We start from the raw sequence: 16,077 nt of genomic DNA on the forward strand, positions 1-16,077 counted from the left end.
CAGCAGGCCCCTGATCGAACTCCCAGTCAAGTGGACAATTTTCATAGTATGCTTTTATTATATAGGATTCCCTGTGATGTACTTTATATCCCCATGACTAATTTTATAACTGTCAATTTGTACTTCTTTTTAAAAATTTTTATGAGTTTATTTGATGACATGTTTATTGATTTGTTCCAATTATTTATGCATTCATTGGTTGATTCTTACATGTACCCTGACTGGGGATCAAACCCCCAACCTTGGTATTTCGGAATGACGTTCTAACCAACTGAGCTACCTGGCCAGGGCATTTAGTTGAAAAATTTTTTTTTAAATCATCACCTGAGGATATTTTTCCATTGATTTTTGGAGAGAGTGGAGAGAGAGGGAAAGACAGAAAGAAACATTGATGTGAGAGAAACACATTGATTGGTTTCCTACAACCAGAGCCCAAGCCAGGAGGAGCCTGCAGCCGAGGTATGTGCCCTTGACCAGAATTGAACCAGGGACCCTTTGGTCCATAGGCTGATGCTCTATCCACTGAGCCAAACTGGCTAGGGCAGTTGTAATTTTGATGTGGTTGTGAGAGGAGGTGAGCACAGCATTTTCCTACTCTGCCATCTTGTTCTTTCCTTTTTATTGAATTTATTGGGGTGACACTGTTTAACAAAATTACATAGGTTTCAAGTGCACAATTCCACAACACATCATCTGTACACTGTATTGTGTGTTCGCCTCCCCAATTCAAGTCTCCCTCCATTCTACTCTGCCATCTTGAGGAAAGCCATTTTAGGTGAACTTTTCTATTTGCCTTGTTCTTGGTTAAATAGCTATTTTTCTATAGTGAATTGATCCAAGGAAAAATTTTATATAAGTTTTTTAGGGTGGTTGTTTATTGGAGCTGAGAGTTTGTATATATTCCTATTTTTCTTCTTTCTATACTACTAGGTTTTCCTTTCACAAGAAAAACAACAAAATTTTATGAGAAAAATATAAAGTAGATATACTTTATTCAACATAATTTTTTAGTTCCTAAAATATGTGCAATTAAAAATTAATATTTAATTAGATTAGGGAATTTGGTATGAAAGGGAATTCTCACATTAAGAATTGTTTTGTAAGTACATAATATAAGCATATAATATCTGCATATCTATATTTTCAGTTGTTGGCTTATTTAAACTGTAATGTAACTGCAAAACCTGCTGAAACTAGAACCACCCTTGACAAATTAAGCCTAGTTCAACTTTGCTTTTAAATGTAAATTGCATAATCTGTACATGGTTGTCTTAAATTATCTTTAACATTTTATAAAAATATTTCAGTCCAGCTACTGTTTTCCAAAACAACAGAGTAAGAAATGGAAGCAGACATTTAACTCTATTATGAAGGATTTATATTGCCTACCCACACAAATAAGTATAAACAGAAAACACCCAAGATGCAGAGATAAGTCAGAAATATGGTTGTGTGCTTGGAGTTACTGCATTCGATGGGACAGTGCAAGTCCTCTGTGCTGACTGGGCAGGATGATCATAGCCGCTAACAGACAGACACTTCCAGGTCCATCCTAAATTGCTGAGTGAAATGTGTTTTGTGTGTTTTCTGAGCATTCTGCAGACTTGATGGGTGAAAGCGACATCCTCCTTGGCAGGTTTCCCCAAAGACAACCACCCTGAATCATGAATGCGTATGTGTGCTTGAACAGAGCTACGTAAGGATGCCTGAAACCTGGTCCTGGTAAGTCTTTCCTAGTCATTTGACAGTTAGTCCAGAGGTTCATAAAACCTACTGAAATGAACAGACTCCTACCTCTATAAATGGCTTATTTTCTCCCGCTAGAGCAGCGGTTCTCAACCTGTGGGTCGCGACCCCTTTGGGGGTCTAACGACCCTTTCACAGGGGTCGCCTAAGACCATCGGAAAACACATATATAATTACATACTGTTTTTGTGATTAATCACTATGCTTTAATTATGTTCAATTTGTAACAATGATATTGGGGGGCACCACAGCATGAGGAACTGTATTAAAGGGTCACCACATTAGGAAGGTTGAGAACCACTGCTCAAAGGATTCAGGAGCTTTTAAAGGCTGTATATCAGTGGTTCTCAACCTTCTGGCCCTTTAAATACAGTTCCTCATGTTGTGACCCAACCATAAAATTATTTTCGCCGAAACCGGTTTGGCTCAGTGGATAGAGCGTCGGCCTGCGGACTGAGAGGTCCCAGGTTCGATTCCGGTCAAGGGCATGTACCTGGGTTGCGGGCACATCCCCAGTAGGAGATGTGCAGGAGGCAGCTGATCGATGTTTCTCTCTCATCGATGTTTCTGACTCTCTATCTCTCTCCCTTTCTCTCTGTAAAAAATCAATAAAATATATTAAAAAAAAGAAAAAGATCAAAAAAAAATTATTTTCGTTGCTACTTCATAACTGTAATGTTGCTACTGTTATGAATCGTAATGTAAATATCTGATATGCAGAATGGTCTTAGGCGACCCCTGTAAAAGGGTCGTTCGACCGTCAAAGGGGTCGTGACCCACAGGTTGAGAACCGCTGCTGTATATAATGACCCTAGATGTTCAACACATATTTTCCAGTACTAATATATAATAAGAAAAGCATTCTATGCTAATTAGACGGGACAGCCAAACGACCTTTTTTTTTTTTTTTTTTTTATTTTTTTTATTTTTTTTATTTTTTTTTTTTATTGCTTAAAGTATTACAAAGGGTATTACATATGTGTCCATTTTATCCCCCCGCCCTAGACAGTCCCCTAGCCTCCCCTATCCCCCAATGTCTTATGTCCACTGGTTATGCTTCTATGCATGCATACAAGTCCTTTAGTTGATCTCTTACCCCCCTACCTCCTGCCCCGCAACCCTCCCCGGCCTTCCTGCTGCAGTTTGACAATCTGTTCGAGGCAGCTCAGCCTCTGTATCTATTATTGTTCAAAAGTTTATAATGGTCTCTATTATCCATGAATGAGTGAGATCACATGATCTCACTCAAACGACCTTTTTGACGAAGCCGTGGCAGCGGGGATGAGGCAGAGGCGGTTAGGGGCTATGAGGCAGACAAGTGGTTAAGGGTGATCAGGCAGGCAGGCAGAGTGGTTAGGGGTGATCAGGCAGGCAAGCAAGTGGTTAGGAGCCAGCAGTCCCAGATTGCAAGAGGGATGTCTGCCAGTTTAGGGATCAGCCTAAACCAGCAAACATCCCCCAAGGGGTCCCGGATTACAAGAGGGTGCAGGCCAGGCTGAGGGACTCCCCTTCCCACCCCCACCCCCCCCCCCCCCCCCGCACGAATTTCATGCACTGGGCCTCTAATAACTGAATAATTGTTTACTATGTCTCAGTCCCTGTGCTGAGCATTTTATTTTTTATTTTCTTCCTCATTCAGTACTCACAATGATCACTTTGGATAGGGGCTATTGTCAACACCCATATTTTGGAGAACATCCATATTTTGGAGAAAATAAAACTGAAACTTAAAGAAGTAAATTGTAATGTCACAAAGCTAGTCGGCTCACTCCAACACTCAAGTTTGGGAAGTCAGTTATTCACCCTGAGCTCAGTTCCCTTGTCTTTGAATTTGAGGTGGTATCTTCCTCTTTGAATTGTAAAACCTCCGTTATATAGGTCACAACCGATGACTAGCAGTGACCGGAGACAGTTCGCCTTAATCTGTGGACCCCAGACCTTTCCTTGTAAAATAAAAGACTCCACCCGTCCAGACCTCCCGTTTGCCTGCTGCTTTCCCTCGGGAGCTGAACTACATCCCCCACAAGGCACCGCGCGCTGCGCCGGGAATGCCGTCCGCCTCCTCTCTCAGCTCTCCCTCCGTCCCTCCTACAACTCCCACAAGCCCCCTCGGCCCTGGGCCTGGGCCTGGGCCAGGGCCAGACCTGGGGTGGAGGCGGAGGCGCGGGAGTTATGGAGGGGGCGGGCTCTGCAGGGAAGTGCGTCAGAGGAGGCGCGGGGAGAGTAGGGCGCTGTGGTCCGAGCTGAAGGGTGAAGCTGGCGGAGCAGGAGGATGGGCGGTGAGAGAGCGGGGCCGGCGTCGCCGGGCGGGGGTCGCGTAGCCGTGCGACGTTGCCAGCGGTTTAGGGAGGGTCCCCTCCCTGGCGCCGCTGCGGTGGGCGGGTTCTGAGCGGCGAAGCTGGGCGGGGTGGTCCCTCGGCCGATGGGTCTGGGGAGGGGCCTGGTCGGGTACCCGGGGCCCCTGGCCGGGTCCGCGCAGGGCTTCCCCGTCCCTACCCGGCCCGCGTCGACCTCCCCCGGCCCCCAGGGCGCCCCGCGAGGGGCCGACGCCAAGCGTCCGGCCTGGGAGGAGCGCCTCCCGGGGCCGGGACCTCATTTTAAGGTCATTTGCGAGCACGAGGATAACAGAGGGTTCAAAGGAATAGACCCCAACCCGCCTCCTGGGGTTGCCATGCATGACTGTCATTGCCCTGATCGCCCCGAGTCACCCCAGCCTCCTGGCGCGGCCCCCGCCGACCGCGAGCCCGTGTCCGAGCTGCGCTGTAAGGTGCGTCGGGGCCGCGGTGTCTGCGGGCAGCCTTCGCCTCGGCCGGATCCGCCTTGACTCACTTCACTGCGGCCGTCGCCCGCCGCCGCGGAGCCCGCGTCCACGCCTTCCTGTTGCCTAGTGCATACTTTTCCCGGCGGCGGAGGAGAGTTCACTGAGTTTGCAGCTGAGGAGGGAGGTGCAGGAGTGTCGGGATCGGGGAGAGGAGGGAGGTGCAGGAGTGTCGGGATCGGGGAGAGGAGGGAGGTGCAGGAGTGTCGGGATCGGGGAGAGCAGTGGGCGCGAGGAAGGTGCCGGGCGAAGGAGCCCGGCTTCGCGTTCCTGGGTCAGGGCAGGTGGAGATGCAGCATTCGGCGTGGTTGTGTCCTCCTTGCCGTCCTCCGCACCGAAAACAGCCTTTCTGTGTGGGTTCACAGATATCTTCCACGCCGTGTTCCTGATTCTGAACGTGGTTGTTAGGTTCCCCTCTTGGGAGGGAACGGGGAGGAGCGGGTTTCCTTCCTCTGCTTCCTTTCCTATGCCCTTTTCCCCGCCGCACTCCGACCCGGGACACTTCATGCGCTGCCGCTCGTGTGAAAACTCAGTCTGTGATTGAAGCTTGACGCAGGGTGCACGGCTGACTGGGGATGTGTGCTGTCTGCGTCTGTAACGTGTACGTCCTTTTCAGTGTTGTCTGTTTTAGTGTGCAGGTGAGAGACTAGAGAACAAGACCTCTGTCTCCATAGCGTCCTGGGTATGTGAACTTTCAATAAGTACTTTCATGCTGACTGTTGTTTTGAACTTAATTTAAAACATGCTTTTTTTTAAAAACAAAAAAACAAAAAACTTCTTCATGAGTAGACATTACTTTAAATAGCCAAAGGATGGGAAATAAAGGGCGATTTTGAGATAATTTCTTTCAAAATGATCTTTATTTGTCCTTGGTTGAGTCTAACGTTTCTTCCGTTTTTATACAGAGCAGTGTGAATGCCAGAATGGATAACCGTTTCGCTACAGCATTTGTAATTGCTTGTGTGCTGAGCCTCATTTCCACCATCTACATGGCAGCCTCAATTGGCACAGACTTCTGGTATGAATATCGAAGTCCAGTTCAAGAAAATTCCAGTGACTTGAACAAAAGCCTCTGGAGCGACTTTGCTAGTGATGAAGCAGATGAAAAGACGTACAGTGATGTGCTTTTTCGATATAATGGCACAATGGGATTGTGGAGACGGTGTGTCAGTATACCCCAAAACATATATTGGAATAACCAAGAAAGGACAGGTATTCCTCGTTTTAACTTCTGTCTCCTCTACCAGTTCAAATAGGAACCAGGTGATATGATGATGACCCAATTATGTATAACTGGTTTGGGAGTTCTTTCCTCAAAGAAATAAATCTGTGTTTTTCTCTCCATACCACCTTCTACCCCTGCCTTTCATGAGTTACCATTGTACTCATAAATATTGGTTGGATGAGTGACTGTCCTTATCCTGAGAAAGACATTTTAAATCTTTGTACTTATATACCTATTTATTAAAAGCCTTTTTATTCATCTCACACATCATGGGGAAATAAATGGAAAAGTACAAATAGGACTTTAAATACTTAGTAACTGGTAAAAAAGACTAGTATCCAAAATCAGATCAACAAATATGAATTGATAGTTCTTTTATATGTTAGCTGTGTTAGTAGGTATTATCATTTGCCCTCAAAATCTTAGAGAGTATAATTTGACCAACTCTACATTTATATCTGTGCATATTTGAGACTGTTTTCCAACCTTTTTTTAAAAAAAAGATTTTTTTGTTGATATTTAATGAGAGGGGAAGGGAGAGCGAGAATCATTAACATGAGAGCAGAACATCAGTCAGCTGCCTCCTGCAGGTCCCCTACCAGGGATCAAGCCCGAAACCTGGTCATGTGCTCTGACCAGGAATTGAACCAGCAGCACTTCAGTGCCTCGGACAACGCCCAACCAACTGAACCACACCAGTCAGGACTGTTTTACAACAATCTTGATAGAGCTTATAGATTAAAGATGTACAGAAGAAAAATAACCTAAGAAATTGTCTCTCACGTTTATTTTGCAAGCATTCTTAACATTTAAAAACTTTAATTTCCAGTTATTAAAATGGAAACTTTAGAGCTCTTTGTAAGGAACAGCTTTACATTTTGTGTTGTTTATTTTAATTTGTGACTACTTCTGTTGGCCTGTTGGTGGGAATCACTGTATTCAGATCCCAGCACAACAGGCTTGAGTTGCCATACATCAGAAGATAGATGTTGTGATTTTATATGGGAAAAAAAAAGTAGTTTGTAAGAGGGGAAAGTAGGTTAAAGTTTATTGTAAAACATTTAACTATTAGAGCATAGGAGTACTTGATATTTGAATTTAGCAACTATTTATCCTTCATTCAACAAATATTTATTATCTGTCTCCGTATTCCAAAGCCTAGAAGCTGGGAGTACATCAGGAAAAATAAAAATAAAAATTCTTACTCTGGAGAAACTACTTACATTCCAATAAGGTGTGACAGGCAATAAACATAGGTATAACAGTATAAGCAATAAATAATTATATAAAATGTTAGAAAATGACATGCTAAAATATAGCAAAATAAAGGGGAGTTAGAAAAACATGATGTTGATGGGATAAGTTACAATATTCAGTAGTATAGGCTCCAACAAAAGACACCACTTGAGTAAAGACTTGATATAGATGAAGGTGTTGGCCAAATAGGTCATTGTGGAGACAGAGGAGATCACTTAGGTTGGAAGAAACAACTACTGAAAAGCCCTACGTTGGGAGGATGCCTAAAATAGTCAAGGACCAGGGAGGAAACCACTTGACTGGAATGGAGGGAGAGGGAGAGTGGGTATTCTGTCAGAGACAGCACTCTTGGGGTGGGAGTAGAGCAAATCGTGCAGGATTCTCTAGGCATGAAGAGGACTTTGGCTTTTATGTGATGGAGTCATTGGGGAGCTTTGAGCAGAGGAGAGATATCTGCTCACTTAGGCTGCTATGTTGAATACAGGTGTCAGGCAAAGGTGGAAGCCAGGAGACTAATTAGGCTTATGCACTAATTCAGGTGAGAGATGATTGTGACTCAGACCAGGGTGGCAGTACTGAGCATTGGCTGGATTCTAGATATATTTTGAAGGTAGAGCCTCTAGGAGTTCCTGATGGAATGCATGTGGACAAGAATGACTAAACTTTCTAGGCTGAGGAACTGGAAGGGTAGAATTGTCATTACCTGAAATGGGGAAGACGGCTGGTGGAGTAAGGGAGGGAAGAAGATCAAAGTTCCTATTTGTTTGTTTTTGTCCCCTGCTCTTCCTCCTTCCTAGTCTTCTTACATATCTATTCTCATTGATTTTACTGCTCCTACTTTCCCCCCCCTTCTTGTGCCCAGGTCTTAAGCCTGCCACTGAGAACTACTGGTATCTATTGGGCATTGATCCTACATGTCAGAGCTAAAGATGTTGTTGTCTCCTCTGCAAACATTTCTATCACTTCTTATTTCAGAGAATAGTTACTTGAAAGAGATTTTTTGTTAAATGCTTAGTATTAAAACAGCAAGCAATCATTGTTATTCTTGTTCCAGAATCATTTGATGTGGTCACAAGATGCACGAGTTTCACGCTAAATGAGCAGTTTATGGCGAAATTTGTTGAGCCTGGAGACCACAATACTGGGATTGATCTGCTTCGAACCTGTGAGTACTTTGATATCAGCAGGATAATTAGGGAAAAATAGGAAATAAGTTTGCCTTTTTATGAACTCTGATTTTGGAACAAGATGAGTTATTATATTGTGTCAACTTGAAATAAGATCTCTAACAGTGACAAACTCTGATCTGTTCATAACATATTTTAGAAGTTAGGTGCACACTTACTAAATTGCAAATAGGAAGTTGAGAGAGGAAAAATAACACATTGGATGACAGAATCCAGACCCTTCAAAAGGTATTTTTAGTGAGCCCATTTAAAGAGGAAATTTAAATTTAAAGAGGGATAAGTAATAAATTCCTGTATTTGAGTTAAACACTTCAGCTACCTGAGTTCAGTTAGGGATGTGTGAACACAGTTGACTGTAAGTTCTATATGAGTCAATTGTATGTCAGGCCTGCCCCAAGTGTTAATCCAGTCTTAGGTGATAGTAACAGAACTGTAGATGTCAAAAATAAATGAAAGTATTTATTAGGAGTATTTATTATTCCTTGAGGGTCAGACTACCCAGGAACTACTGTCTTTAGATTTGAACCTAGTTTCCAGTCTATAAAGACTTATTAGAGCTTGCCTAGAAGAATGACCATGTCATGAGAGAAAACATTTAATAAAATGGCAAGTACTTAATTTTGCCTGGCAAATGCATAGGAAGAAGTTTATTTTATTTATTTTAACAGTTTGAAGGAAAGAGAAAAACTTTTATGTAGTTCTAGAAGTAAAGCTAGCATTAGAAGGTAGATGTGGTTTGGTGTTGATATTGATATATTGCTTTTAATTAAAATTATTTAAAAATGGAATAGGATGCTTTGTAAAGTCACCAGCTTTCTTCCCAGGTGGTTGAAGGAATTTATGATAATTAAAACTGCCATTTATCACCCTGACCAGTTTGGCTCAGTGGTTGGAGCATCTGCCAGAGGACTGAAGGGTCATGGGTTTGATTTCCAGTTAAGGCATGTACCTTGGTTGCAGGTTCGATCACTGGCCCTGGTGGGAGCACGGGCAGGGGGCAACCATTCGATGTGTCTCTCTCACATAGATGTTTCTCTCAGTTGATATGTCTCTCTGACATCGATGTTACTCTCTCCACCTCCCCCTTCTCTCCCTTTTACTCTCTCTAAAAATTAGTGGAAAAAATGCCTTGGGTGAGGATTTAAAAAAACAAACAACAACAAATCTCCCATTTTATTGAGTCCTGGTATGTACCAGATCCTCTACTTTGCACTTTATGTATACTCTTTCAATGGTTTTTTGTTTGTTTTTTTCTTATCATCAACATTTATTGACTTGTTATAACTGCCATAGATCCTCTGAAGACTTATATTTGCTTATATGTAGAGCCAGAATGTTTTGCCTCAAATGCTGGCTCTACTAGTTTGTAGGGATGTTGGGAGGGTTAGTACACAGAGCGTCTATGGAACAGTGCCTGGCACTTAGTAAGACCTGTCCCGCTGAGGTCAGTAGTTGTTAACTTTTAGTGTCTTTTTATTTTTACATTTATCAGGACAAAGTGAGCATTTTTTTTTGAACAGTGTGCTTTACAAAACAAATCTCAATATTCCTCTCATTTTTGAGAAAAGATCTACATAGAATAGGAAAGAAATTTCCATTGTGGGAAAACTGTCTGGAATTATGGTAACATGTTTTTCCTCTCTTCTTTTCTTCCAGATCTTTGGCGTTGCCAGTTCCTTTTACCTTTTGTTAGTCTAGGTTTGATGTGCTTTGGTGCTTTGATTGGGCTTTGTGCTTGTATCTGCCGAAGTTTGTACCCCGCCATTGCCACAGGCATTCTCCATCTCCTTGCAGGTAGGCCTTGTCATCAGATTTAGCATTTTATCTTCTTTCTGTCTCCCTAGAGACCAAAGAGTTATAATTCTAAACATTCATATATTACTGCTCTGTCACATTGCCTGAAAAGCTCTTAATGGTGCTCTTACCTAGCAATTTTTTGTTTTTTACATTTTCCTCCAAGGTCTGTGCACACTGGGCTCAGTGAGTTGCTATGTTGCTGGGATTGAGCTACTCCACCAGAAACTAAAGCTGCCTGAGAATGTATCCGGTGAATTCGGATGGTCCTTCTGCCTGGCTTGCGTCTCAGCTCCCTTACAGTTCATGGCTTCTGCTCTCTTCATCTGGGCAGCTCACACCAACCAGAAAGAGTACACCTTAATGAAGGCATATCGTGTGGCATGAGTGGGAAGCTAGATGCTATACAATTGCCATTTTTGTTATTTTTAAAGAGTAATATTTTCCCTCCCCCAATTTTTTTGAATTTAACTATTTTTTTTGCAGATATATCACTCTATCTTGAAAATCCACTTTATTTATTCACACAGTTGTTTTTTAATACAACTAAAATTTATATGCATTACTCTGAGTGATTCCATATTTCAAACAAACTAGTCTAGGGTCAGAGTCTAGACAGAAGAAAATGGGTAGATACTTGGCACAAATTTTGAAAGATAACTGATAGTGGGAAATTGACCCAGAACAAGTTCTGCTGATGTCTGTTAGACTTTTCAGTAAAGTAATTATATTCACTCAACTGGAAATTTTCATTTTCATTGGGAAACCTCATCATTGTCAAAACTTATGTTCACTTTGCTGTTATAGTTAGCTAGTCAGCCAGAGTTATTAATGCTGTTTTCAAAAACTTAAGCTACATAGCATAGGGAAATTATCTAAGATCCTTTTTCCTAAATATTGGCATATAACTTTCATTAAGATGAAATATGGCAGCTGTTGATCTATACCATGTCTGTCTACGAGAAAAGAGGTGAAAAATAATCTTACGTACTTGAAATTTTAACTTTGGAACTACAGGAATTCCAATTCAGCCAGATAAGAAGATTAACCTTATTTTACTTTTTTTTTTTTTTTTTTTTAAATCTTAAAGTGTCATAGGATTTTCAGTACCACCAAATATTAAAGGGGATTTTTGCTCCTTCCCCTTTAATACACCAGACTTATTACAAGAGTGCTTTCTTTTTAATACCACTTTGGTTTCACAGAGTAAAATTCTTCAACTGCTATCTCTTTATTTCAACTAAGTACCATAAAGAACGTTCCACCATAAAGACCCTCTGGAGTTAGGAAAACTACCACAACCAGCTGGTCATTAACTTCCAAACATGGTCTTTATATCTTGTGGTGAAATGATGTGCCTTTCCTTGCCTAAGTCCCTTTCTGGTGTGTATCAGCATTATTTAATGTCTTCTAATTCAGTCATTTTTTGATAAATATGTCTATAAACATTGAACTTTTAAAAATCTTATTTATTTATTTCATTACTATAACACTTGACAGATTTTTTTAAAAATGTAACTTAGTGATTTCTTACAATATCCTAAATCTGTCTTTTATACAAAATAAACTTAAAAATGAGAAGAGACTCAGTTGATTTAAATCTCAATATGTTAGGATAAAGAAGTACAAGATTCTAAATGAGCATTTCTGTGGAAAATGTTTTTTTTCTTTATAGGTCTATTTTTATGCCCAGTGTTTGGCTCTCTGTTTTATCTTCAAAAAACTATGGGAACCTCAACACTCACTAGAAAATGAGAGACTCTATGTCAAATGTTTCACAGTTTCAAAACATGTTTTCAAAGTAGTATTGTGATCTCTATCATACTTAATGTGGCTAGTTTTTCTTAAGTTCACTTAATGGCTGTGGATTTGTGTTGTACATTAAAGAAATGCTTGAGTCAGCTTTGGATTCCCAGCAAAGCCAGTATTACTCTGCAGCTGATTATTGCCTATGAAATGGCTTGCTGCTCACTTTTCTCTCTCTTCCTAACTCTTGAAGTGTCATTGCCCTCCAGTCCTATAGACAGGAGAAAAGCTAAATGAGCAAACAACACTTTTGGGAATAGGATTTTTAAATTGTTGAACAACAGGGCATTTTTGTGTTGGGAATTAATTTAAACAGTGGTCCCTGCTTCTTGTCACTCCAGAGTTATCTGTGACTGTCATTGTAGTCCAGAAACCCAGTCAGAACTGGCCTCCTGTGTCACAGCCTCACCAGTAGCATCCTGTAATATGGAAAGCTAGCACCATAAGCCTTGGTGCTAAATGGGTGTTGTAGTTGATACTTGAAGCACATTGCAGAGTAGCTGAGGTCATCCTCTCTTGTGAGGACTTTTTTCTGTGGAATGCATAGGGCCATGTTGTTTCATTTGATATGAAAACTACAGTTTTTCAGCTGCCCCATGATTCTAAAGAGGTAGAATCATATGAATTACTGATATTTGGCTACTTTTTAAAGTTAAACTAATACATAAAATGAGTGGCAAGTAAAGTCCTATTAGTCTCTTTTCATCTAATCTTTGAAAGTAACCCCCAAAGTAAAAAATTAATTTTCAGATTTTTCAGAACATGAGCTTTATGGCAACTTAAGAAACCTGTTTTAAAGTCTTAATTTTTATGGTTTCTAACCTCATAACTAAATGATGTGAATATGTTCTATATGCTTTTTAGCAAAAGACTCATTTCAAAATGTCTTAGGGATAGCCATAAAAATAGTAAAAGTTAAAACAATAAAATGGCATTATTTTAGAAAAATGTATTTGTTCAGTTAACTCTGTACTTGCTATCCATGTCATGATACACCAGAGTCTCAAGAATTTAATAGTAATGTGTTAAAGTTTTACCTGCTCTAAATATTACTGTATGTGTGGTGTGTGTTTGTTGGGGGAGGATAGACTTGAGAAGTCACTTATAGGTGACCTGATTTAGTCACAGAAGTGAGAAGAATGATATGATCATACAACAAATCAATTTAGAGTTTATTTTCCTATCCCAAAGATGACATCACATTGTAGACTGGCAGTTAAAACTTATAACATAGATCCAGTCATCTTCAGTTGACTATAAAGTACATAATGTGAAAGCATTTTAAAATGTAACCGTGTTGCCTTTCATCAGAAATGAATTAACCTGATTTGCCAGTTGCAACACTTCCCGGAGTTTCCTAGCAGCAAAAGGAACAGGTAATAGGTGCAGTTCTGAAGATGCAGATTATTTCACAAGCTGGATGCAGCTTTGTCCTGGCACAGATGGGTGGAGTCTTGTCCTCCTTTCAGCTTTCTACTCATTCGGGAATAATGATTCATAGCTTGGAAAGAAAGAATTAAAACAAGGAAGCACATCTATGGACAGGAATTCTGTTGTCTGTTGCTCATCAACTGTTCCAATACACCAGGGGTCCTCAAACTTTTTAAACGGGGCCAGTTCACTGTCCCTCAGACCGTTGGAGGGACAGACTATAGTTTAAAAAAAGAACTATGAACAAGTTCCTATGCACACAGCGGTGGCAAAAACACCCGGCGGGCCAGATAAATGTTTTCGGGGGGCCACGTGTGGCCCCCGGGCCGTAGTTTGAGGACCCCTGCAATACACTATTCTCATGCGATACTCCCTACCACACATTTTTCCCTTAGATCAAATGACATGCCAATGTCCTGCAAATTCACTATGTGAAAATTCTAACTTGCAAAAAGAATAAATTAGAATGATTGTTTGCTATATAGAAGTTACCATAAACATTACTTACAAGTAAACCCTCTTCAGTGCTAAAATTTCTTCTAGAAAAATTAACTCATTATTTGACATTAACATTTACCAGTACATACTTTCAGCAAGCTTGTATAAAGCGAGATTCAATTTATATGTTTATTTTTGCTGAGTTTAAAAATATTAAATAAGGAAAGATTAATTCTTGTTTTGTCTCTGCCTTTTAAAATATTGGAGTTATAATTAATGCATGACCTTTCCTCCTCTGACTCTGTGCCTCAGAATGTGAACTTTACCTTACCTCTCCTGCAGCCTTTCAGCCCCTCCCAGTCTTCTAGGCTTCTGTTCGTGGTTTTCTTGACTGAGCTTGTAAGGTCATCGGTAGTTCACAAGGGACTTTGATTCTTTTATCCCCATAATCTCCATTGGCCTCTTCAGGATTCTTAGCCTTATCTTCATATGTGCTATCCAGTTTTCTTATTTTCAGTCTCAAGATACCAAGAATGGCTATTGAAAACTATAAAGCAATTCTGTTAAAAGATTGTGCTGTTTGGTGTTAGCTGCTTGACAATTTTAACCAACTCTGACTATTGATTATTGATAATTGATTATTACTCCCTACCACACATTTTCCAAAATCACTAGTAGAATCTAGAATTCTTCCTTAACTTCCACAGAAGGAGTGTATTCTTTAATAAGGGAGTATTGGAACGAACTGTTCCAGTTTCTCCAAATCTCACTTGCTCCTCCCTACAAAAAGAGAAATTGTATGATCTGATTGGAGAGATTGCTGGGATCAGGGCATCCACAAAAAGCAACAAAAAAGTGTACAGGGGTTAAGTATCCAGCTCAGGAGACAACACTAAATTTGCAATCCTAGACCTGTCACTTAGCTTTTCTGAGCCCCACTCTTCCCATCTGTGAATGCTATCATATCTGCCTCTTGAGTTACGATGAGGATTTTGTCAATAGCTCAGCTAAAAGTAGCCACTCAAAAAGTGCTACTTATGACTGGAGGCATAACAAGGGGATAGGTTACCAAGCCTGTGAAGCTGTGGTTCTCAGCCTAGGCCACACATTGCAATTGCCTGGAGAATTTTTAAAAATGCTTGTGCTCTAGAGATTCTGATCTTGTTGGTCTGGGGTTTGGCCCGATCACTGCAATTTTTTAAACCTTTCTAAATGATGCCAGTGGGATAGTTACGTTTGAGAAATATGTGTGAAGCTATGTTTAAGATCCAGAAGTAGGATCTTGCTCTCCCAGGCAGATTGTTAGAGGGAGACAGTGGGCTCTGTCAAGCAGATAGACCCGCACAGTGCCTGCTTTCTAGAAGCCATTTCTCTCCTGTGCTTCCCAGCACTCTCTCCTGCTAATGACTGGACGTGTGAGTCGGGCCCCATCCACCCTGCTGGCTGGAGATGTGTTGAAGAGTCTACCTGCAGACCCAGTACACTCCAGTGGCTGGTCTGAAGGTTCAGCTTTGGCAGGAGGGTATAGGAAGCCTTGTTTGTTTTGGCTTCAATTCCAAATTACTTTCTCTAATCCAGCACTTTCAGGGACCCTATAGCTGGTGTGATTAGCCTCCATAAAGTATATGAAAACTTTGATCCCTGACTGCTTTTCGGTTCATTGCATTCCTACTCTTTTGGTTAGAACCAGTAAGGAAGGACACATGCATAAGTGATTGACATTAACCTCTACACAAGCCAGAAATTTCCTGAGAATGGACATAGAAAATGAGATAAACAGTATCTGCCTTGATAGGTTATTGTGAGGGTTAAATAAGAAGGTACACAGATCCTGAAACGGAAGAGCTCAATAAATGTTGGGTTTTATAATGCAGAGGCTAAGACAGCACACAGGGAGGAGCTGGTCTTTGCCTGGCCGGTGTGGTCAGGCTCTAGTACATGCAGGGATTGGGACTGTGGTGGCTTGTCATGTGGCTACACACCCACAGGGATTAGGGCTGGGGCTGGTGCTACATTATCGGGTGAGTCTAGTTTCTAGTTAAGGTTCATTTCAAAACAGCTTAATTACATGGGATTTTTAGTCAAACTTGCTAAAGGTTGTGCTTTAAAAAAAACCAAAAACCCTTGTGTTTTTATCCTTTTTCTCAAACAGGACTATACAGGTGTGGGATTTTTGGTCTTTTGATGGTTTTGCTAAGTATCAGTTGATTATTCAAGATGAGCTGCATCAAAAATCTGTCTTTATCCTGTTTAAATTGGATTCAGGTCCATTGAGGGGATGGGAGGAACCTGGATTCCTGTGGCTTGTTCTCAGGTCCCTGAAATCAACTGCTTCCACATGCAATTTGATTTAGATGGTTAATTTTTTAAAAATT

General features: G+C 41.1%; 1 protein-coding gene across 6 annotated transcripts; it reads left to right on the plus strand.

Annotated features, from left to right (window-relative positions):
- Positions 1-1,619: 1,619 nt before the first annotated feature.
- On the plus strand, positions 1,620-12,885 carry CLDND1 (claudin domain containing 1). Of its 6 annotated transcripts, none has more exons than XM_036347693.1 (6): positions 3,983-4,025; positions 5,196-5,246; positions 5,470-5,776; positions 8,101-8,211; positions 9,890-10,027; positions 10,194-12,885. In XM_036347693.1, the coding sequence occupies exons 3-6, from the start codon at positions 5,488-5,490 to the stop codon at positions 10,412-10,414; spliced, it is 759 nt and encodes a 252-aa protein (XP_036203586.1). In that variant the 5' UTR covers positions 3,983-4,025; positions 5,196-5,246; positions 5,470-5,487; the 3' UTR covers positions 10,415-12,885. The 6 variants fall into 6 exon arrangements, with proteins under 6 accessions (XP_036203584.1, XP_036203582.1, XP_036203585.1 ...); XM_036347688.1 differs by having other exon boundaries at positions 4,002-4,025; positions 5,203-5,246; XM_036347691.1 differs by lacking the exons at positions 3,983-4,025; positions 5,196-5,246 and adding an exon at positions 1,620-1,722.
- The last annotated feature ends 3,192 nt before the right edge of the window (positions 12,886-16,077 follow it).

The sequence above is a fragment of the Myotis myotis genome, unplaced genomic scaffold (assembly GCF_014108235.1).
Source record: "Myotis myotis isolate mMyoMyo1 unplaced genomic scaffold, mMyoMyo1.p scaffold_m19_p_2, whole genome shotgun sequence".
Taxonomy (NCBI): Eukaryota; Metazoa; Chordata; class Mammalia; order Chiroptera; family Vespertilionidae; genus Myotis; species Myotis myotis.

Bases quoted from the DNA above. Each gene is read 5' to 3' on its own strand.
- CLDND1 (XM_036347688.1), top strand. The intron at 5,247-5,469 runs GTATGTGAACTT...GTTTTTATACAG, and splicing joins CTGTCTCCATAGCGTCCTGG to AGCAGTGTGAATGCCAGAAT. The intron at 10,028-10,193 runs GTAGGCCTTGTC...TTTTCCTCCAAG, and splicing joins CATTCTCCATCTCCTTGCAG to GTCTGTGCACACTGGGCTCA.